At 45.0% G+C, this 22,650-nt stretch overlaps 7 protein-coding genes across 12 annotated transcripts; 4 read left to right on the top strand and 3 right to left on the bottom strand.

The window, feature by feature from the left end:
* Positions 1–56: 56 nt before the first annotated feature.
* On the top strand, positions 57–1,670 carry LOC120454609 (elongin-B). The gene is made up of 4 exons (XM_039640071.2): positions 57–458; positions 667–760; positions 840–984; positions 1,108–1,670. Exons 1-4 carry the CDS (start codon positions 456–458, stop codon positions 1,220–1,222), a joined length of 357 nt encoding a protein of 118 aa, XP_039496005.1. The 5' UTR covers positions 57–455; the 3' UTR covers positions 1,223–1,670.
* A 119-nt stretch (positions 1,671–1,789) lies between these two features.
* On the bottom strand, positions 1,790–2,866 carry LOC120454607 (esterase CG5412). Its single transcript, XM_039640068.2, has 2 exons — positions 2,305–2,866; positions 1,790–2,244 (listed from the first exon to the last, which is right to left on the bottom strand). Exons 1-2 carry the CDS (start codon positions 2,750–2,752, stop codon positions 1,853–1,855), a joined length of 840 nt encoding a protein of 279 aa, XP_039496002.1. The 5' UTR covers positions 2,753–2,866; the 3' UTR covers positions 1,790–1,852.
* Positions 2,867–2,884: 18 nt separating this feature from the next.
* LOC120454606 (transcription factor A, mitochondrial) lies at positions 2,885–4,663 on the top strand. Of its 4 annotated transcripts, XM_039640067.1 has the most exons (4): positions 2,897–2,975; positions 3,009–3,092; positions 3,174–3,752; positions 4,296–4,663. In XM_039640067.1, the coding sequence occupies exons 2-4, from the start codon at positions 3,025–3,027 to the stop codon at positions 4,420–4,422; spliced, it is 774 nt and encodes a 257-aa protein (XP_039496001.1). In that variant the 5' UTR covers positions 2,897–2,975; positions 3,009–3,024; the 3' UTR covers positions 4,423–4,663. The 4 variants fall into 4 exon arrangements, with proteins under 4 accessions (XP_039495999.1, XP_043862190.1, XP_039496001.1 ...); XM_044006255.1 differs by having other exon boundaries at positions 2,888–3,092; XM_039640066.1 differs by having other exon boundaries at positions 3,009–3,752.
* A 2,156-nt stretch (positions 4,664–6,819) lies between these two features.
* On the bottom strand, positions 6,820–18,825 carry LOC120451650 (fatty-acid amide hydrolase 2). Of its 3 annotated transcripts, XM_039635517.2 has the most exons (5): positions 18,408–18,825; positions 18,296–18,350; positions 13,104–13,284; positions 9,143–9,190; positions 6,820–8,721 (listed from the first exon to the last, which is right to left on the bottom strand). In XM_039635517.2, coding segments are annotated over exons 1-5 (1,659 nt in total). In that variant the 5' UTR covers positions 18,409–18,825; the 3' UTR covers positions 6,820–7,347. The 3 variants fall into 3 exon arrangements, with proteins under 3 accessions (XP_039491451.1, XP_039491452.1, XP_039491453.1); XM_039635518.2 differs by lacking the exon at positions 13,104–13,284 and having other exon boundaries at positions 18,408–18,824; XM_039635519.2 differs by lacking the exons at positions 13,104–13,284; positions 18,296–18,350; positions 18,408–18,825 and adding an exon at positions 9,557–9,586.
* On the top strand, positions 15,614–17,294 carry LOC120451651 (succinate--hydroxymethylglutarate CoA-transferase). The gene has a single exon (XM_039635520.2). It carries the CDS (start codon positions 15,741–15,743, stop codon positions 17,058–17,060), a length of 1,320 nt encoding a protein of 439 aa, XP_039491454.1. The 5' UTR covers positions 15,614–15,740; the 3' UTR covers positions 17,061–17,294.
* A 717-nt stretch (positions 18,826–19,542) lies between the features above and the next one.
* LOC120453290 lies at positions 19,543–19,999 on the top strand. The gene is made up of 2 exons (XM_039637919.2): positions 19,543–19,798; positions 19,858–19,999. Exons 1-2 carry the CDS (start codon positions 19,649–19,651, stop codon positions 19,909–19,911), a joined length of 204 nt encoding a protein of 67 aa, XP_039493853.1. The 5' UTR covers positions 19,543–19,648; the 3' UTR covers positions 19,912–19,999.
* On the bottom strand, positions 19,932–21,400 carry LOC120453289. The gene is made up of 3 exons (XM_039637918.2): positions 21,102–21,400; positions 20,496–21,042; positions 19,932–20,431 (listed from the first exon to the last, which is right to left on the bottom strand). The coding sequence occupies exons 1-3, from the start codon at positions 21,293–21,295 to the stop codon at positions 20,105–20,107; spliced, it is 1,068 nt and encodes a 355-aa protein (XP_039493852.1). The 5' UTR covers positions 21,296–21,400; the 3' UTR covers positions 19,932–20,104.
* Positions 21,401–22,650: the final 1,250 nt, after the last annotated feature.

Genomic DNA, 22,650 nt, shown 5'->3' with positions numbered 1-22,650 from the left:
GGTCTAGACAATGAAGGCCGCTGACCCTGAACTATCGATACAATACTATCGGTGCGACCATCGATGGTTTGACAGCTCTAATTAGTTGAGAAAGCAGCAGCAAAAGGCCAGAAAAAATCGTAAAACTACGAAAACCTACAAGTGCGGGGCAACTTAGGAAGCTGTTGCACGAACATAGACACTCACGCTTGCTCGCCGTACCGCAAACCGCACGCCACACCCTCTTGCGCCCGCCCCCCAACTCCGGTCGAGTGGTACATAGCGAAAAAAAGAAGCGCCCAGCAGCGGTGGTGCAAGCGAAGTAGGAAAATTCCAGCCGATCGAAACGAACGTCCGCGACCGCCAAAGGAAGCGCTGCCCTCGCCGTCAGTTCCGGAATATAGAGCACTCGCCACCTGGTTAACTCAAATCCGCATTTCAGCCGCAGTCCCAGCCAGCGCAACAAACTCCGCAACATGGTGAGTGCTGGTGCCGGTGTCGGACAGCCTAGAAAGGATGCAGTGCATCGCAGATGCTACTGCCATAGATACCGATGCGCTTTCAATTCATGTATACACATCGCCTTTGTGATTGCAATCGCAGAGAACATGACACACTAAGAAAGCGCCACTGAACTTTGACCGAAACAAATCGTATCGAATCAAATGCCTTTCCCCTTCTTTGCAGGACGTGTTTCTCATGATCAGGCGACAAAAGACCACCATCTTCACGGACGCCAAGGAGAACACAACGGTGGCCGAGCTGAAGCGAATGATTGAGGGTAAGTGTTGGCTTCTATTTATAGAGCAGCGCCATTATTGGGTAACTCCATGACTGACCATAAATACCATCGATTGCAGGCATACTGAAGGTGCAGCCCGTGGATCAGCGGTTATACAATCAGGACAACGATGTCATGGAGGACGAGAGCACGTTGCAGGACTACGGCGTGACGGTGTCCACGGCCAAGGCGCAGGCTCCGGCGCAGCTGGGTTTGACATTCAGGTGAGAGTGGCTGATAAGCCGGGTGCGGGTTATCTAGCGCACTAGGCGGTCGAGCGGCACGTGTACCGCTTACAGGCTTACAGCTAATCGTAGTACAACATCGGATTTTGTTTCTATTTTAAGGAACGAGGTGGGCGACTTTGAGACACTGGACATGACACCCTACTCGGCACCGCCAGACTTACCCGAAGTCATGAAAAACCAAGAGGCCTCGAACGGACAGGAGCAGGTTGCATAAGGAAGCAACAACAGCAGTCAGTCAGTCAATCACCCCTACGAGAACAACAAACAGCAGCAAACACATCATCAAAAGCAACAGCAGCAGCAAAACGAGACAAACTAAATCCGCTAAATCCAGAGACTCCCTACTACTGTCGCTCGCTTGTCCCCCGCAAACGAAATGTATGAAATTGAAAGTCCGGACAAATAAGGAAGATCTGTCTGCGATTTTCAACTTCCCAGCCTGGTGAAAAAGCAAAAGCTGCAGTCGCAGCCGCAATAGCTAAATATGCATTTTTCGTTGTTAATACCAAGGAACAATTCACTATGGTTCCAACACAAAATTGTACTTTGGAATGGGATTTATAATATTCGGCTTTAATTTTACCCTACCCCCACTTGATTGTTTCTTTTTAATGGAATTTATACGAATTTGTTGAGAAAATACACAAAGTCATAAAAACAAATGTGCGAACTGAGCGAATTTGCAGAAATTTCAATACCCGATTCGCTTGATCCTTCGTAAGCAGAGTGAATATTTAACTAATATTGGGATCTAATTATATTATAATTTATAATCAAATCATTATTTTGTAATAATAAGATTTAATTATTATTAAAAACGAACGAAAAAACCCCCGTCCCTCGGCTAATCACTCTCGTCCAGCTCGGCCGTCATGGCGGCCACCTCGGCATCGTTGTCATCCTCCGCTCCACTGTCCACAAAGGAGGCATTGCCGCTTTGCTGCAATTCCTGGTGCTCCAGGTACTCTTGCAGCCGATCCTGGAAGAAGTTAATAAATATTTGCTTTTGCTGCGCCGTGGCCGGGAAGTAGTGTCCACCGGTGTGTTCCAGGACTTCCGCGTTCTTGAAGTGCGCAGTCAGGGACTCGCTCATTTCCTTGGGAATGATCTCATCCGTCTGCCCGTAGATGTGCAGCGTAGGTATGTTGATGGCCTCTTCGTAGGCGCTCATGTGCACCAGACTGCCAGACAAGAATCCCGAGGCTAGCACAGCAAACTCCGGCCGGATAGAGGTCACTGCGGGACAAAGTTCACTCATAACAAAGGTTTTATTTTCAGATATCTGACAAGACATACACTTCTTTTTAGCCAGGCCGCATATAAGGCCCACGAAGCAGGCGCCCTGTGAGAAGCCCAGAAGTCCCTGAAAGGGACCCTGCGTTCGCCACGCCTCCTCCACGCTGCGCAGGCTTTCCTGAAAGCCGAAGGCAGGACCACCCTTGTTAGTTCCCTTGAAGGATCCATCGTCCTTGTTCGCCCACCAACTCCTCTGCTCCGGCACAGGCTCCGCCGCCGACTCCTGTGCTTTGGCCACGTGCGGCGCTGTGATGAACACGAACTCGGCATACTTGTTGGCGAACTTGCGGAAGGATCCCAGCTTGCTTTTGAAGGTTTCTCCATTCTGGCGGTAACCGTGCAGGCACAGGACTCGCACTTTCTCGGTGATTTCCAGCTTCGGCTGCTGTTTGCTGCCGCTGGCCCGACTGGAGCCGGCTGTCTCAGCCGCCGCATCGTTGTTGGTCATCCTTTCGTAGGATTATTTTATGTTAGGCTTTTATCAGAGAAACAATACAAAATAAACAAGGTTATGGCAATTGTTAATAGAGATGGTCGTCAGTCGATAACGAAAGCTTAAGACTTTGTGGCAGCACCAAGCTGAAGTACCTAACCAGGTGGCAACGCTCGGCCTAGAATGCCGCATTTTTTTACGTAAATCATATTTTCCGTAAATGCAACAAGTTCTCCGTGATTTTCTAATAGATTACGACGTGAAGAAGCAGGATCGCCATTGAGATCATGATCTACACCACAACTCTGATGTCTTCGCGTGGAGGCCTCATCGGCTCGCTGATCAACAAAGTCAGGCAAGTTGTAGCCAAAGATTGGCCACCCAGTGCTCCAACTCGTGCCAATGACACCGACCACCGACCCCTCAAACCCCCTAGGCCCCTTGCAGCAGCCAGCATCAGCAACACTCCGGTAGTGCCGTCGAAAACACTGGAGGAGCAGGTGGGCCTGCCGCCGCGACCAAAGAAACCACTGACTCCCTACTTTCGCTTCATGCGTGAGCAGCGGCCCAAGCTGAAGGCTGCCAACCCCCAGATTACCACCGTCGAGGTGGTGCGCCAGCTGTCTAAGAGCTGGTCGGATGTCGATGCACAGTTGAAGGAGCGCCTGCAGGCCGAGTTCAAGCGGGACCAACAAATCTACCTGGAGCAGCGCACAAAGTACGATGCCACTCTTACTGAAGAACAGCGGGCCGAGATCAAGCAGCTCAAGCAGGATATCGTTGAGGCCAAGGAGCGCCGCCAGCTGCGCAAGCGGGTCAAGGAGCTGGGGCGCCCCAAAAAGCCCGCCTCGGCCTTCCTGCGATTCATTGCCAGCGAACGCACCAACACTCCACAGGGAGCCAAGCAAACCTACCGCGAGTGGCATCAGAAGACCACCGCCAAGTGGACCCGCCTCTCAGACTCCGAGAAGGAGGTCTACATGCAGGAGTCGCGCCAGGAGATGGAGCTCTACAGGTAAGTGGTAGTTTTGGAATTAAACTTGTAGAATTTAAGTAATTGTAAATTAAATTTTTGCAAAAAATTACTGAGAATGCTAGATATGGATCTCAGCATTTCGATTTAAAAGTTTTGAAATAAGTAACAATTAGTTTCAATTTTGAGTAAAAACTTTAGATCCAAATAATTCTTTTCGGCTGACGTCATGATAATCCCCCTAATAAAGGTTTATTTTGTTTATTCGAACCATTACCTTCTTCCAAATCTTTTATTACACTTTTTTTAAAACTTTAAAGCCCAAATGGCCCAAAATAAGATTCTGCCATGATATGCTTGCGTAACTTTTTATTTTTAAGGTTCTACATATTGGCACCTGGATTTGTTTTCAAAGTGCGTATTACGATCACGTGGTCGTTAGATTTTTCTTTCGTGATGGCGGTCCCTCTCTCCCCAATACAAAAATCAATGTATCTTATTCTTCAAACATTATTTCCATTACTCATTTTGAAATAACTATTAAACCCTGTTTCTAAGAACCAACACCTTTTTTGTGCGTTTTAGGAAATCGATTTCCGTTTGGGAGGAGAAGATGATCCGCCTGGGCCACATCGACGTGGTCCGTCACGGCAATCTTATCGATCCACCTGAGCCAAAGCCGCGAAAGACGTTGCCCCCCAAAGAGAAATAGTTGTAGCTGCTTGACCCGCCCTCTGCCATCACATAATTCATAATTCACGCATCATTCTGTTTTTCGTTTTCTTTTTTCCATTGCAAATTGTTAAGGTTAGGGCATCAAAGAATAAATCCTAGCCCTCATAAGTTTCACCTAAAATCCCGTGTTCCTGCTGTTATTTTTACGAAGGGTACTTCTACTAGTTTTTCTGGACTATTTAAATAGTTTCAGCATGAAATAAAAATTCAGCATCTGTCAAAATATATACAAGTACATGTATTATTATAAAATAAATTTTTAAACAGATTACATAGCGAGTGCATGTGCTCGTCATGGCCAAATTTGAGTTAAATATATAGCCTTTGTAATATCGCTTCTGCCTACACGTTGCATGTGGAACAAACACGTGGCATCGGCTACTTTCGGCTTCAAAACGAGCTGGCCAAAGAGTGTGGAGTCTTTGGCAGCACATGTCTGAGTCTTACGGGGTTAATATCACACTGGTTTTTAGTTGATTTAACACGGTAATCGACACAGTTTTAATCTCTCTGCGTAGATCACGGTAAACAAATATGCGATGGATTTGTCACCTCAAATGCGCAGATTACTAAGGTTTTAAGTACAGTCTAGCTTGGACTGGGACTACAGTGAAGCACAGGCCGTGGAACAAACACAACCGCCCGCTTCTAGGTTCAGTTTTCAAATGAACGCTCCGTTCCGACTCGAAGCCGGAATACGGTTGGTCAGCATGGCCTGGAATGCTGGCGACTGGAATGATATTTCCGCTCTCCCTCTCTGCAAACGTACATTTGTAGTTATATCTCTCCAATCCGAATTTGTGCTGAGGTCGTTGATTTCGGCGCACAAGGCAGGCCACTAAAATTGATAACCGTTCGAGTGTTTAATCAGGGACGGATTTTGTAGTTTTTTGGATTAATGGCCCCCTTAAACGGCTCAACATTGTTGGTACGAACTTGGAAGCTTAGACTTGGCCAAAGTACTTTATTCGAATTACAGAGAATTGCTTAAGATCTCGCGTAACCCCGCATTATATCGGGGTATTTTTGAAAAAGTTTTTAATTTGCCTGAAAAATAGCATAAGAACAGTGTAGTGTGTGTGTTCAATTATACATACATATGTATATATTTATAGTTAATTAATATAGTCCGAAATTTCGGAATTATTCCTTCTACCAGCATGGCCTTCTCACATCTTCTTGGAATGCCTCTCACACCAGTTTCGCTGGATTTCGAAACAGTTTCGGCTCTCTGGAGTGCACAGGTATCTCAGGTAGAGTGCCTTCCCCTTCCAGGGGAGAAAAGAAAGAGAGGCTTTGCCTTTCAGTAATTCCCTGACAGGTAGTCGGACCACGACTTCCACAGAAGACAAGATTTCCACAGTTTTCGTCACGCCGCTTGCACTTTTCCGCTGTAAGCAATTCAAAATGTTTTCACCCAATTTCGAGGCAATACTGGTAGCTTCAATTTTCCCGCCTGGCATTGGCCAGAAAACACTTTGAAACACCAGCGACCGCCACATTCTTGGGCAAGAATCTGAGTTACCTCCGAGTTTTCTGGCCAAATACCACGTTCGGCAGCGGAATTGCGAAAGCCGTATTGGCGCAACCTTGGGCTACTCCAAAAGCCAAAAACTAACCACTTACACACGCACGCGAAAACACATTTTTGCAATAGAAAAATAACAAACCCCCAGTCCAACTCCAAATTTGCCCAGCCGGGCCAATAAAATGTGCCCAAAATACGGCAACTCGAATGACAAAAGTGCATTGGACACTCACTAAACTCACTAAAAGGCAGCTGGCTGGGAAAACTGCGCGCATGCGCACGATTAAGGCTATTAGATTAGATTTCCCAGTCTCTGGGTAAGTAGGTAGCACTACAGTCGCTCCTCGATGGGAAGAATTTACATTTGATGCCTTTTTGCATTTCATTTTTAAGGAGATTTAAGTTGCTGTTTTTAATAATAATAAAGGAAACCTACTATCAATGTCAAGTTTCCTTTGAAAAATTGAAAACAGATATATTAAATTATATTGCAACATAATACAACATTACCCCTCGTCGAGTTTTACCTATATGAAATCTGTTATTCCAATCAGCAGTACTGAAATTCACCAAAAACAGGTACGACTGTAGTAAGATTCTCTAAGCCGGGCAGCGAAGTGGAACCATTTATTAAGTGGTACACGTATCCAAGCGTGTATTGTCTCTAGTAGCCGTCTAATACTTGTTTCACTTTGTCTTCGGGTCCACCGCTCAGGTGGGCCCAATTTTAAGCACTCGCGGACTTGGAGTCGGACTCGAAGTCGGACCTCCCTCGATGGCTTCTAAGTGGAGGCCAACTGCTTTTCGGCGGCCACAGAAGTTGCGCCACAGAAGTTGAAATTTCGGTTAATATTTTTTCTGTTACGTATTTATTCAACGAATTTGGTTCTTTGCAAAAGTTGTAAAGTTTTCAAGTTGCTCAAACGAGATGCTACAAAACGTACATACATACACATACTGGTTATATTTATCGATCTTTGCCGGACGCGACATAAACCTAACACTTAGTTGCTAGACGAATATTTACATATAGGTAAAGATAATACGATTACGATGTACAGCTCATGGGAGTTTTTCACAATAATTTAATACAATGGGTAATGACTCGCGATTGAGGGATTACTAATTTCGAAGGTCCCGAACATTTAGTGGTGTGATGTGTGGTCGAATAAAATGCTGATAATGTGTAGAGGCTGCTCTAGGGATTCCTTTCTACCAGTCAGCCAACTCCGGCTGATAACAGTGATTTGTCTAAATCAATTTAAAGTCTCTCTGAAATTCTCTAACTGCTCGACAGTGTACAATTAGCTAATAACAAAACAAAGTACAAATGAATCACACACAGGATAAAGCCAATCCTCCGGTCAGAGCTCCCTAGCCACGCTGCTTGCTACTCCCACTGCTGCTGTGGCTGTCCTCGGACGGAGGACGCACCCAACCGCCGTAGCGGCGCTCCATTTCGCGGGCCACCGCCAGGCTGAGATGATCTTGGCCCGGGTTGGCCACCACCTGGATGCCCATGGGCAAGTTGCGCCGATCCAGACCGATCATGCAGTTGGTCACCGGCAGGCCAAGCGTGTTGAAAATGGCCATGTACATGGGCTCCAGGAGCTTGTGGTAGATCTGGTAGTGCTGGTGCGCCGTGTTGGGAAAGGTCGGGTAGAGGAAGACGCCGTCGTTGCCCAGCATCTCCTTGAATTCAGTCTTGAGCGCCTCGATGATGCTGGCCAGGTGCTTGTGGCGCGAGTTTGGGATGATCTTCATGAAGTTCTGCAGGTGGCCAAAGATCACCGACGGAAGGATGCTGTCCGAGCATCCGAAGAAGTACTTTACCGTCTCCTTGCACACGGTCTTGGGCTGCTCGCCCTCCTCCGTCTTGTGGTAGATGGTCTCGATGTTCTTCATGGTAAGCATGGCGGACAGCGAGATGTCCAGCGACCACTTCATTTTGCGGATGTTCACTCGCTTGGCATTGAAATCGGTGGCCACGCGGTTGATGGCCGCATGCAGATCCCTGCTCAGCGGTCGCATCATTCCCGATGGTCCATCGTTGTCCATGAAGAAGAACCGGATCCCATTCACACTGATCGGCCTGTCCAGCGTTAGCTTGGGACCCGTGGGATCACTCATGCACTTGAGCAGCAGCGGCAGATCCTTGGCGTAGCGGGTCATCGGCGCGATGGTGAAGAAGTCCCCCCACTTGGGGAAGTCACTCGTCGGGTGATGACCTCTGAAGGAAACCGCATACGGCGTGGGCTTGTGGCCCCAAATGCCACTGAACATGGCCGGCAGGCGTGAGGAGCCGCCTATGTCGGAGGTGAGGCCCAGCAGGGAGGCACCGCTGGCCAGGAGGGCCGCCTCGCCGCCCGAGGATCCGCCCGGCGTACGCTTCAGGTCATACGGATTCTTCGTCTGACCCGTCACGTTGTTGTAAGTCTCCCACAGCAGGCAGAGCTCCGGTGTGTTGGACACCAGCAGGATGATGCCGCCGGAGCGCTTAATCTGCTCCACCACGGGAGCATCCGACTTGGCTATCTGCGGCGTCTTGAAGACCCGACCTGCCTGGTTGGTCATGCCCTTGACGGCAATACTCTCCTTGACGGTCACCGGAATGCCCAGCAACGGGGTCAGCTCCTCCATCGACTCCACGCTGTTGATCCCCAACGCTATCACGTTGTCTATCTCACGAGCCTCCTCCAATGCCTCCTCGAAGCGATCCTGCACAATGGCATTTATCAGGGGATTCACCTGCAAGAAATCAAACGGAAAATGTTTAATATTACTATTATTTTCATATTTATTACACTTATAACACCTCAAAAAGTCAAAGTATAAAGCTCACATATACTTTGTAATTGTTCAATAAAGAATAAGGATCAGTATTACGTTAATACTATTTTATGTATTTTAGGGTACCGAAAAAATCGTTTTATTTACCGGCGATAATATAATACTTCACATACAATTAATTGAATTGTTTATTATCATTTTGTAAATGACAATCGTAAAATTTAATGTTCAACCATTGAACATTTAACGATATAGAATAATTGAACTCTTGCATGGGAAGTAAAACACGCTGAAACTCACATAAATATAGGAAATGGCACCACTTAATAGAATAGATTTCTGTGTTTGATACCATGATATGATACCCATATTAACTCACCTGTCGACATCGTTCGATGTAGGCTTCCACGACTTCTTCGCTTTTAATCTGCAAGTGGAAAGCAAAGAATGTTTGAGTATTTCCGCAGGTTAACTCGCATACCTCCCAGCTCACATTCCTCCCCATTCCCATTGAAATTCCCAGCAATCAATTCAGAAGTCTATTGGGAAGCGGCCAGTGCCAGTGCCGCAGCGAAAAGGCAATTTGAGTTAAATTAAAATCAATAAAAAGATAAACCCAAACACAACTTGCAGTCGTGACGTTCGTCGTGCGATGCATGCACTTTCGATCGCACAGTATCAGCGGCACCATGACGTATGAGTAATGTATGAATGGCATGGGGGTACAGAACTCTTGGGGTCTCAAAATTGATTCATTGGTCAATACAGAGGTCAAAAAAGAATGCTAAAATACATAATCCCGTGCCATGTGTCGATTGAGATACCAGTCAGGCTGATTTCCGTGTTATTCTTCAGTGTAGAATCTATTGACGTGAAGAGTTCTTTATGGACTGAGCGATCAACAATGTTTCAATCAAACATGCATTAAGGAAATGAAAAATGCTTAGCGATAAGTAAAGCCACAGAGATAATAATAGGAGTATTATGGTCAATGATTACACAATAACTTGAGTGGTTGGACAGAGTAAATTAGAATTCTAAAACAGAAAACAAGTTATCTGCGTGTTAATCTAAACAAAATGTTGACAAAGCGTTGATGGATTATGTAAATTAAAAGGGAGAAACAATAAATAGCTAATCCATGGGCTGCAGCACGTATTGATCAATTATTTGCCATCCATATTTATGTGTCACAATTAATTCACAAAGAAACCATTTCCAGCGATAAACCCAAATAGGCTGACAAACAAAACAATAAAATAAAGGAGCCTATATATAAATGGGATAGGGAACACAAAGAATTTTGATAATCACGGATAATAAAGCGATCAATAGATCAAAACACGTAGATGTGAAATCTCCCGTGTTCTTTCATGACTCACACATCACCCATGGAATTGGCAGTGAATAAACTTATAATTATACCGAGAGAACCGATACAATTAAAATCACCCATCAACAGTACTTAGAGTCGTAAGCAGTGGCTGATGTAGCCGATAATGTAATTAATCACATTCTCACTCGCTTTTCAAAGATCTGATTAGGTAATTGACGGGGGAAGCACGTATCAATCAAACCGACTTGTAAGAGCTCGAGCTTCGGTGCACTTAAATGGGTATCACTCGACTGAAACCAGATAGTTAGCGAACACCTTACTCCGAACCGCAGGCTGCCACCGAGGGTAACCTCTGAACTTGATTTCAGTTAATCTGGGTAATCGGAGGCAGAAGGCCTTCCATGTGCCCCTATACCTTCCAACTGCCGCCGGATTGAGACATAAGTTGCCTTACTTCGCCTTAATTCGGGCTCATGCAACGCACAAATGATGCACCGGCGTACATAAAAGCCGCTCGTATGTGCCTATGTATAATTAAAATTAAGGCTACTTGACTTTTTCAATGACTTCCAGTGTAATAATAAGTCAGTGGCGGCAGGGGGGTTCCGACCAGGTAAACACGCTGCAACCGGCCAATAGCATGCAACGGATGATGAGGAGTCGAGGGCTTCGAGAGGGGCTTGCTACGAAATCAGCGACCGAAAAGCTTTCGACTCCGATTCCGATGCCATCCAACGCTCGGTGTTTACAATGTGGAAAAGATCTTGTGGCACGGCGAGCATAGCGTATAAAGAAATCGCGACACACAGACACAGATTCAAGTTGGGTTTATAGATACGTTCGGATCTGTATGGTGTATGAAGTACGTGCTGAAAGAGCCAAATGGCGGAGCAAAAGAAGAAAACACGAAAAAACTAAAAACGAATTATGCGATTCAAGTACGAATCCACATAAGCAGGTTGCAGATAGATCATCTGGTAGCGGTACCTATGAACGGCAGACTTATTTAAAAGCCCTCCTACTCAGGAACATAAACCTAGAGTTAGAGAATCCACTTAATTCCACAGCGGACAAGGGCAATTAGCAGTATCACTTTCTTAAATGCAACTTCAAATTGCTGAGACGACGATTATTTTTTAATATACATAGGTGATCGGCCAACTAGACGCGCGTTCTGATATAATGCCAATTACAAAATCATTACGCTTGGCTCGTTGTGAGGCAAGGCTTAACCTATGGCAATGAAACGGCCGGCAATTAAGAGGGGAAAAAACATATAAAGATGCATAATTAAAATAATAATATTAAGCACTCGTACGCACATATGACCGCCTCGCCGAAAGAAGACAGAAGCAGTAAAAAGAGCCACTAAAAAATAAATAAACTACAATTTTCGTACTTCAGACGGACGTGCACTAAAACCCAACTAACCAACTGCCCAACTGCAATTTTTTTCCATGCATCACATGCGATTAAACAAAGGCAGCCCACTGAGCGAGATATGGTAACTGGAGGGCGGGTGGTGGTCGGTTGGTGTTACGATAAGGTCTCTCGAGTGGTGACCTCACACGATGTGGACCAACGAACGGGCCCCAGATCTTGCACATCCCGGAGACATTTACACAGAAACAAAGACAATTGGGGCATGTAATTGGCAGACCGAATAGAGAAACAACTGGGCTCAGGTCGTATCTCATAGGCAGATATTTCAACTTTGATTTAGATATGATATGGATGTGGATATGGATATAGATACATTTACAGATACAGATCAGCTTCGTTTGCAGAGAGTGAGACCTCTAGGTCTGATTTGCGAAACTGCTGCTGGCGTTATAAAAACACTTGGCTAGTGCTTTAGATGACTAAGCCGTCGGTTTCCTCAATGCCTTGCGTCTATATCCCAGCCCTCTGTTTTGGTTTTGGGCCAATTGGCTTAAGTGCTTGCGAGACGGCGGTAGAAATGGAGGGAAAAAAACCCAAATTGATTTCGATTTCATCTGGCGGTAATACTCTGGCTCTGGCCTAGGGTCACTTAATGCTTGTTATGCTTCTCGAAGAGTCGAACGACGTATTAAAAACAGGATTTTTGATAAAAACGTTTTTCATTAAATGTTGGCAAATTTCGCCATCGGAATTTTTTCTGAAATCTTCCAATACCAACGGCAAAAACTAAGAATCATCGTTATTTTAATTTTTTAAGAAACCTGTACGGTTTTTTGCTCTTTTCCTCACCCGACAGCTGATAACTTTTTAATGTTATGAACTTTAACCATTTGATCTGAGCTTATTGACCCCTAAAGTTTTGAATTGCCTTAATGTGAAGCAATTGTTACCTAATTATGACCTTAAAACAATAAATTGACCCTTTACTACAATCTTCATTTCGTTTCCTACTATTTAATGGTTGTAAAATAAAAAACTTGCATTTAACAAGCAATTATCGCCAAATCTTCCACTTGGTATTAGGGTGACCTTTTGATGAACTTTCAAATGAATATAGCCTGAAGAAAACTAAAATAATAATTCTTCTGAAAATTATATTTGCAGTGAACTTTACTCTGAAATGGTTCTCTAGCACTGCTTAGGCAATTTATTTGTCTGGTTAGGGTATTTACCCCTTTGCTTGCTGTCCATTCATTCTACCCTCGACCTTTTTAATGGCTTACTTTTAATTGAAGTGTGAGGGGCCAGTGCTCCGGGTCTTAAAAAGTGAAAAATTTGAAACTCGAGTCATTGGATCGTATGAGTTTTTACTTTCTGCAAAAAGAAGCGAAAATATCTACTTTTTCGACATCCCACTCCCCAGGAGTTGGCCGCAAGCAGTAGTTATGGCCGGTACCCAATCAGTAATCCAATGTGGCAACAGAACCCGCTACTGTGGCAACAGTCTTTCCAATTGATTTGGCAAGATTTCGGCCGACCCATTTACCAGGTGGCTTGCTTTGCGTAAGTGACCCAATTTGGGAGAGTGGAGGCAGTGAGCGCGAGGATTGCAATTACTCACCTTTCTGGTGCGAATCAGTTTGGCCAGGTCGACGGCGGGAATCTCGAGCAGGTGGCTCCGGATGGGCGGCAGCTTGCGCCGGATCACCTTGATGTTGGTGTACCGGCTGTAGGGGACGACGAACCAGCTGAAGACGATCATGGCCGAGCGCAGGAACCGGCGCATGATGTACCCCAGGATCCTGGAACAGAGTAGCACAGCAATTTTGACGGTTTTCTCTCAACACACCACTCGATGGGGGAAAATACGATGTGAGCTGCGTATCTCCGACTGGATACGCTGGATACAAGATTCTACAACACGGCTAACACACACACGCACACACACACACACTTGCGTGCAGCAGCCAACCAACAGCAACAGGTTGCCAGGATTGTGCAATCCGCAATCGGCAATCCGCAGCTGACGACTGCAATCGACTTTTTGGCTTGCACAATTTTTTGGGTACCGAGAGCTGAGAGCTCGACGAGATGCTTTTGGCTTTTTGGCTTGGTCAGTTGGCTAATAGTCGAGTCGAGGCTTTCTGAACTGCATTGGCTAGTAATTCGCTAGTAATGGTAGTTGGCAGTGGTATCTGCGGGATGCACTCGCGAGTAAGCCGATTGGGAACAGCCGAGCTGCCGACGCATGCGCAGCCTTTGGCCGGCTTTCATTTTGTTTCACTCAAAACACACTGGCTATATCAATCTGCATCTGCATCTGCATCTGAATCGGTATCGGTATCGCTTTCGGTTTCTTTCTGTATATATGTATGTATATACGTGTGTATCTGATGGATCCACGAGCCGAACCGACGCGAGCGAGACGAGCTGAGTAAATAAACGCTGGCCAAGCTTGCCACCGAGTATTTAAAGCCCGACTCTCCCATCTTCCATCTCCCAATCTCTCAGAAGCTCTGTCTGCTCGGAAACTGGCTCTCTTAGGCTGTCTCTTAAGATCCGCTTGGCATAATAACCAGCGTGATTGTGAACGTGATTCCCGACTGGAATGGCCCAAAGGAAATGGCCATAACGCGGCCAAGTGCGTCATGCCATAGATCAACAATTACATGGCCTGAACTCTCGATCCCAGTCCCAAGTGATTAAAGTCGCATTCGAATCTTGGATTGCTATCGCCTCGTTTATAACGACATGAACAAAGGGAGGACTCCTATCGTAATTACACAGCTCGGCGAGAGCAAATAGGCTATGGCTATAGCTTTCGGACCGTATCGGGCTGTTTGGGCCATGTATGCTGACCCCAGTACCAGCTGAGTAACAACCTGAGATCACCAGCCCACATATAGTGCAACGTCATTCTGAAAATAAATATTGATTCCACGAGGCGAGGTTTCCGGGGGAAAAACCACTTCCAAGGAACTAGAACCTTGAACCTACTCTTACCCCTCGACAACGAGTTAGTAACTAGCCAGGAACAGGTATTTTCTAAAATTAGCTAGAATTTCTACACAAGAGAAAATTATTTCAAGGCCGTGGTCAACATGTTCTCCTGATGGCCGATAAGTTCTTCGACTTTGCCGATAAGAAGCAATAATTATGGGAAAGGCCGCGTTATTTTAAGCAGACTCCCAAAGATGTGGGTAGTGATCTTGAAGAGATAATGATATGCCTACGCTTACATGGTAATACCCTTAATAGGTTACTTTTATTTTCAAGAAGATCCTACTGGTTATTCTAATTAACTCACTACTCTCACCCAAGCTAACAATATGAAAGAGAGAATTTTTAATTCATTAATTAGTATTTGACAAAATGAAAAACGAATCTTAGAGATCATATTTCCCTCTATGATAATCCAATTATTACATGTGATTTTGAAAAATATGTCTTATTATTAGAAATCGCCTTTAAAAGAATTAATTTAGATAAAATTCTTTCCCTGTGCATGAATCTTAATTAATCGCCTGCGCGTGGATGAACCAGTTAGGCCCACCAATTAAGATCACACAAACTGAGTAGTTGCGGATTACTGATCCGCCTGACACTTATGGTGAGCATTCAGGCGTAAGTTATCCAGCCACGACATTTAAATTACATTTTAATTGTGCTGGTCATTAGGGAATAATTGCCGCACATTAGGCTCTTGGCCTGTCAGTTTTTCAAGAAAAACAAAATGCTTGTTTTGATTTCAGTCGCATCGCTTACTATAAGATCACGCTATCCCAGATGTCAGCAAGGTGATATAATCGGAGTACAGAACTAAACAGGGTGGCGCGACGCGAAGCATTCGATATGTACTTAATGATATGGCATCGTGGATGACTAACCTCATATTATCTTGTGGTCAGCAGAGGCGATTCCCCCCATGAAACCGAAAGGATTCGCGACATTCTCGGCGGAAACTCCCCAAGGTGAACCCCAAAAGAGACTCTTTTTCTTTTTTGGGGCTCCAAAGTGTTGTTTATCGCAGACTTAAGATAGTTAACCAAAAAAGCTCCAACTCTTAGGAGAATTTTAAGAGCACCTCAAAAGAGATAAGACTATGAGCTTCCGACGACTTTTGGACGGAGGGCCACTTTCAGTGACGATAAAAGTGGCCGCGGATCAAGTCGGACCGCAAAACTTTCCACACACATCATATGTGTACTGCACACACTGGACAGATTAGTTGACCCACAAGTAGCAACAAAAAAGAACCATGTTGTCACAGAATTTGCGCCTCGTCCGGGGATTGTTTAATTACGGAGTTTGCCGCCAGAGCTTGAGAAACTTTGCAGCCGTTGGCGATAAAAACAACGCACCCGATAATGCCAGTGATGTTGATGAACGCCACCCGCTGCATGGTATCCGGATTTTGGACCTATCACGAATCATCGCCGGCCCCTATTGCACAATGGTTCTGGCGGATCTCGGGGCGGAAGTCATCAAGGTGGAGCGTCCACACTTCGGCGATGAAGCCCGCAAGTGGGGACCACCTTTCCTTGAGAACAGCAACGATGCCGCCTACTTCCTGGCTCCCAATCGCAATAAGCGGAGCATCTGCATCGATATCAAGCGCGGCACACAGCTCCTCCATCGGCTGGTCGAGATCAGCGACGTGCTGGTCGAGAACTATGTGCCCGGCACCTTGGAGCGTTACGGCTTGGGCTACGAGCAGTTGCGTAAGGTGAATCCCAAGCTGATATATTGCTCTATGACAGGGTATGGCTCTGTAGGACCTTATGCCAAGCGACCTGGTTACGATGTAATTGCCTCCTCGGTTGGAGGACTGATGCACATTACCGGGGAGCGGGATGGGCCGCCCAGCAAGGTGGGCGTGGCTGTGACGGACATGTCCACGGGATTGTACGCCCATGGAGCGATTTTGGCAGCACTCTATCAAAGGACACGCACGCAGCGTGGCCAGAAGATCGAAGTCGACCTGTTGTCCACCTGCTGCTCCCTGCTGCTCAATGTGGGTAGTAACTACTTGAATTCAGGAGTCAAAGCAGGAAGGATGGGCACCGCACACTCCAGCATTGTCCCGTATCAGAGCTTCAAGACGAAGGATGGCTATCTCACCCTGGGCACTGGCAGTGATGTTCAGTTTGAGGACCTGTGTCGTCGTCTTAAAGTGGAGCATTTGGCGCAGAATCCCAAGTTCAAGACCAACAAAGATCGCGTGACTAATCGAGTGGAGCTGCTGAGAATCCTGGAGCAAATGCTATCCGAGGGCACCTCGCGCAACTGGATGAATCTCTTCGAGGGCGCCTCCTTTCCCGTGGGACCTGTTAACTCCATTCCCGAGGTTTTCGAGGACGAGCATATCAAGGCCATTGGCCTGGTAAAAAGCCTGCGGCATCCAAAGGACGGAACCGTCAAGGTGGTGGGTCCCCCTGTGACCTTCAGCGAAGCGCGAAACGATGCCCGGACAGCTCCTCCGATTCTTGGCCAGCACACGGATAAAGTGCTGGGTGAACTACTCGGTTGTGGGCCGGATGAGCTGGCCAAGCTGAAGAAGGATAACATTATTCAGTAAGCCTTCCAACTCGACAGGCTATAGGGATTTGAGTTCCTAAATTCTCTGATAAAATCCTTTATATGTAAGTCATTTCCGATCAACTATTTCAGTGATAATCATGCATTTACCTTTAACCCGGCTAAAGGCCTAAAAATTAAATTAACTGTTAACTGTTAACATAAAAACCAACCAATTAATTAAAGAGGCTGGGAAAACGGGCTGATAAGTAATAAAAATAACTAAATAATAACAATTTCACTTAAATTCGATTTGCTGTTCGCTGGAACTTCTACGACGGGGTCAAAAGACCATAAAAAGGGGCAAAGATTATTTTCCGCATAATCAAGTTTAAATATTATGAAATAAATGACTGAAAACATTTCGATTTTACCCAGCTAAGGTACGAAGTATACGCAACCAAACAAATACGCCTAGAAAGCTATTTCCTGGTTAGGGTGAAAAATACTTGATTTAACGTCAGCACCTAAAGCTATAATCAAACACACGTTCGTTAAATATCGCCAATTAGTATCACACAAACTCAAACACAAAATACGATATCAGAATTGAGATCGAAATTATGCTAAACTGGATTCCCGGAACAAATGTTAAATGCTCAATTAGTGAGACGCAAGCTGGGTTTGGGAATAATGTGCATACTTTTGGTTTTATTCAAATAGTTTAAATAACATATCAGTAGCTGACGATTCACTCGTAGGATAGTAATGTCTGCTTTACTGTGTTGTAAACTATCTTTATAAGTATATATTTAGTCTTCAGGGATAGAGCAAGACTACATAAGCCCAGATTTATAGTATATTGATTTAAGCAGAAGTAAGATGAGAAACACGTTCATTCGATATAATTTTGAAAAGTGAATTCGTATTTGAAGAATGGAAAATGCCAGCTTAACTAACTATAGTTGTCTAATGACAATTGTTAACAAATTCTTTTCATAGCTTCTACCAAGTAGATTATGGTACCTAACTGATTAGTATTCATTGACTGTAATGTCGATCGAGCTATTTATGTACACCAGAAGGGCCTGAACTTATTGACCGTTTAATCATCTAAGCCCTAGATGCAACGATCCCCAATAATTCCGCTGTTTTCATTGATTCCTATCCCAGGAAACAAGAAGATGATAATCGTGTTCTTCTACGGCCTAACTTGTATCCTGGTCTTTCTGTGTGTGTTCCACCAGGCGGAGACGAATGATTGGGACGAGGTTCTCGCACCGGCGATTCGCTTACCTGAGCCACAGCTCCTCCAGGTGCAAGCGGATGACGGCCACTATCGATTTCAGCACTGCCAAAAAGGGCGGATTTAGGGGAAGGTGGCAAAACAATGGGTGGGAAAACTCACTCTCTCGCAAATCAACCAAAAATGTATGTGTATGTGTATGTGTAGGAACTATCCAATGGAGCGTCCGCTCGCCAGGAACCCAAAACTAAAACTGAAACTACAACTGAAATTGCAGGTGCTGTCCAAAATGGAATAGCAACAACCACGCGACGTCGACGTCTATAACAGAATTTGTTTGCTTTGGCAGTGGTGTTGTTTTGTTGTTGTTTCTGCCGCCGCTATTGTTGTTTGTGTGCGCAAAGTGCATAGACCGCATCCGAGTCTTAGCCTCCAGCGTGGCCCCAAAGCAAGCGCCCCATCCGATCCCGCCCACGCCCCCCCGGCGACGCGGGTGTGGATTTCGCACTTAATGGGTTGAGTGGGATATATGGGAAAAGGTTAGTTGGCGACGCAGTGGGCTATCAATTAACAGTTAGTTAGTTGCCTCTTCACCCTGCCTGAGAAGAGTGACCAGAACTGCGATTGAGACGGGAGCTTACGGTCACACTCAATCCTTTATTTTAATAATACGTTAAAATGCTATTGGTTTTATTCATACAAAAAATTTAGATTAATTCATTTATAATTTTCGGATGCGCTTCATACAGCTTATAAACTTTTATTATTTTCCCAGGTAATTTTTCCCGCAAAGAAAACCGACTTTTAAGAATTAACGCACACAGATAAACAAATTAGTCCTTTAAATACCGTAAAACATTTATAATTCTCCTCACCTTTCTTTTATTAATAAGTTAAGTAGAAAATGTTATCATTTGCTTTTGTTTAACTATTTAAAACTTATTGTTAGTTCTGATGGGCTAAAGGACTTTTTACCCTTTATGTAATCTCACAAAGAATATTTCTAGAATCACTACCCAACAACTAATATACTCAACGAGAAGTGCAATTCTCCATATTACAATGCCATTGATCTACTCTAACCACCTCCACCGCATTTGTCATTAAAACCAGCAACCGCAACAAACTAATGACAGATGGCTATCTGCATAAATACCGAAGTCCCAGACAAAGAATTACGAGACGTTTAGTTTCCCATTATTATCCCCGAAAACTTTGGACTTTGAACCAAGTTGGCGGAGATAGAAACTTTATTCAAGCCAACCGCCCGTTTTGGAGCAGCGTTTGAGTTTGGTATTTTTCGTTGAGAAGATTAAACAAACATCGCAATGCGGTCACATAGTCATTGTCGATTTTTGGTAGCTGTTAAATAATAATAATTTCGTTTTACGCACTTTGTAGAGATGAGCAAACAGCCGTCGTTTGTGTCGCGCAACCTGGTGGCCATCGTGATGATCCCCAGTCTGGTGGGGATCCATCTGGGCTGGAGCTACATGCAGAGCAACCGGAAACTGGTCACGGAGGCGGAACAGATCGACATGCCGCCGGTCACGGTATGTTGGTCCTCATCCTTAAGGCTACCACCACAAGACTGCATCTCCTCTTTCTCCAGTTTGCCAGGTTTGCGTGGAACAAGCTTACGGGCGGAGGAAGTTCGGCGGAGTGACAAACCTTTTTGTGATGAGCTTAAGACATACAATCTATTTATTGTATAGAATAATTAAAACTACTTGCAAACGGTATGGTACAATCAACTGCTGCCCGGGCGACACATGTTGGCCAGGCTGCAGGTTGGGACACAGACAAAATGGAGCGATAAAGCCAGGGACTACATAAACTTAGCCTAGGGACGATGGAGATTACTGCGTAAGGGCCGAGTTGACGGTGAGGTTGTCCAGCTGGGCATTGAATAGAACATCGCTGATCAGTTTCTCGGCCACGATCCGCTGCGTGGGGTTGATTGAGCGCAGTTTGCTGGCCACGTTTACGCCAATGGCATCGTACTCGTCGTCGTGCCGATGCGAAGTGCTCGGAGCTGCTGCGGTGGTGTAGGCAGTGGTGCCGGCATTGCCAAACAATGGCTGGTAATGATCGCGACCTATCTGGATAGTAGGCACGCCCTGATGTTGACCATTCGTCTGCTGTAGGTGCAGCTGCTGCTGGTGGTGCTCTAGATGATTGACAGCCTAATTGAGGAAAGGAGGTGGTTCAAGTACTTAAGAAACCCTTCACTGCTTTGGGGCTACCAACCTGTTGTATCTCTCGCTGGGAGTTGGAGTCCAGAGAGGTGATCTCCAGGACCTTCACGGCATGTCCCTGAGCTGCCGCCGCCGCAATGGAGGTCTGAGCTGCTGCATGGGCTACCAGTTGCTGGTGCGCTTGGGCTGCTGCTGCCGCCGCTTCGGCCGCCTGGTGCTCCTCGCTCTTAACCAGGGTCACGCATTCCGCGGGCGTCACCGAAATGGTGCTCAGAGTGGCGCCCTGACTGCTGACGACCACATTGCTGGCCGTCGCCGCAACATCTTCCACTTCGTCTGGGGACGTGGGTATTATGGACTCCATGTGCTGAGACTGAGTGCCCGTGTGATGTGAGTCGTCCTCGAACTCCATTGACTCCTCGTCGTCGAAGCTGATCTGGAGTTCTCTCTTGGGCTTGGAGCCGAGTTCGTGGCGCTTGGGCTTGTGGTCAGCGATAAAAAGTAGCTTGTCGTAGTACCACAAACGCGTTTCGTAGTCGTTTTTGCTGGACGTCTTGCGGAATTCCCGCCGGAAAGCAGAACGCAGCGAGTTGATTTTTCTGCAAAGGGTCAATTTTGTTTACTGAACCGTTAAATATCTCTGTGAAATATATCCCACCTTACTACCATCGCCCTGTCCGGATTTGGCTCCACTTCTTTTAGCTTCTCCACCAGGCGGTCGTAGGACTTGTTTCGGGCTGCGTGATTGCTGTAGTCGTTGTGCTTGGGCTGCCATAGGCACTCTTCCTCCTGGTATTGTTCGATGAACTCCGTGAGCCAGTGGCGCGAGTACGATCGCAGGTCTACGTTCATGGTCCTTTTAACTCGCTTTTTATTTGGGTTTTCTCAATCGCTTTCTGTGCAGTATTTTTTGTTTTCGATGCGTCTCGCGTGAAGTTGGCTGCGCAACAACGGTATGGTGCTGCCATACCGCAGACTATCGCCGCTGAGATGGATATCGATTTCTTGCATTTTTAAATGTCTTAGGCGAAATTTTAATTAGGCAAAACCAAGTAAAATAAAATAAAGTTTTGTACTAAAAGTAAAGCCTCAAATAAAAAGTCATTATACGCAGTAGAAACATAGGTATATATAATATAATCGGATTTGACACATAATTATGACAATGTGCATTGCAACTTTCTGACACTAATATCATTCATTACCTGTCAAAACTTTAAGCGGAAAAATAACTTAATATTTAAATATATCTGCCTCGGCTTCTGATTTTTGTTGTGTTCCAAAAATTTTAAGATATTTAAATATTATTGGTCTAAATTATTGTTTTTTATGCATTCTTCACAAATGTGTTTACTCTCTTATTTAAGTTGACTACGTATAATTAATCAATGCTTAATATATTTATATGCTTTTATATTTAAAATGTTTTATATGTCAAAATGTTTTATACTAATAAAGTTATATTTTACGTAAGCTAAACTTTCTAGAAAATACAAAATTTAAATTAAAACAAGAGAGAACGCTATAGTCGAGTTCCCCGACTATCTGATACCCGTTACTCGTTAGTGTAAGTGCGAAGGACAGTTTTTGGCGGTTTGTGGGCGTTAGAGTGGGCGTGGCCAAAAGTTTTTTGGCAAATAGATAGAAATTTACAAGACCAATACAAAAATGAAAAAATATTAAAACATTTTTCAAAAATGTGGGCGTGGCAGTTTTGGGCGGTTTGTGGGCGTTAGAGTGGGCGTGGCAACCTGAATCGACAAACTTGCGCTGCGTCTATGTCCCTGGAGTCTGTATACTTAATCTCAACTTTCTAGCTTTTGTAGTTCCTGAGATCTCGACGTTCATACGGACAGACGGACGGACAGACGGACGGACAGACGGACATGGCCAGATCGACTCGGCTACTGATCCTGATCAAGAATATATATACTTTATATGGTCGGAAACGCTTCCTTCTGCCTGTTACATACTTTTCAACGAATCTAGTATACCCTTTTACTCTACGAGTAACGGGTATAAAAATGGTCAAATATGTACATTTCCAGAGGATTTTATAAAGGGGAATTTGCACGTTTTAATTGAGCAATTGTACTTTTTTATCAGCTCAACATTCGACATGTCATGGTGTACAGATTTAATGATTTGAAAAATGGGGAATGGACATTTTGGGAAAAATGTTATCAAATTTTGAAGTATTTTCTTAA

Source organism: Drosophila santomea, chromosome 3R, assembly GCF_016746245.2.
Source record: "Drosophila santomea strain STO CAGO 1482 chromosome 3R, Prin_Dsan_1.1, whole genome shotgun sequence".
NCBI classification, from domain to species: Eukaryota; Metazoa; Arthropoda; class Insecta; order Diptera; family Drosophilidae; genus Drosophila; species Drosophila santomea.
Note: the sequence above shows the minus strand (reverse complement) of the source record. Positions and strands in the feature narration are given on the sequence as shown.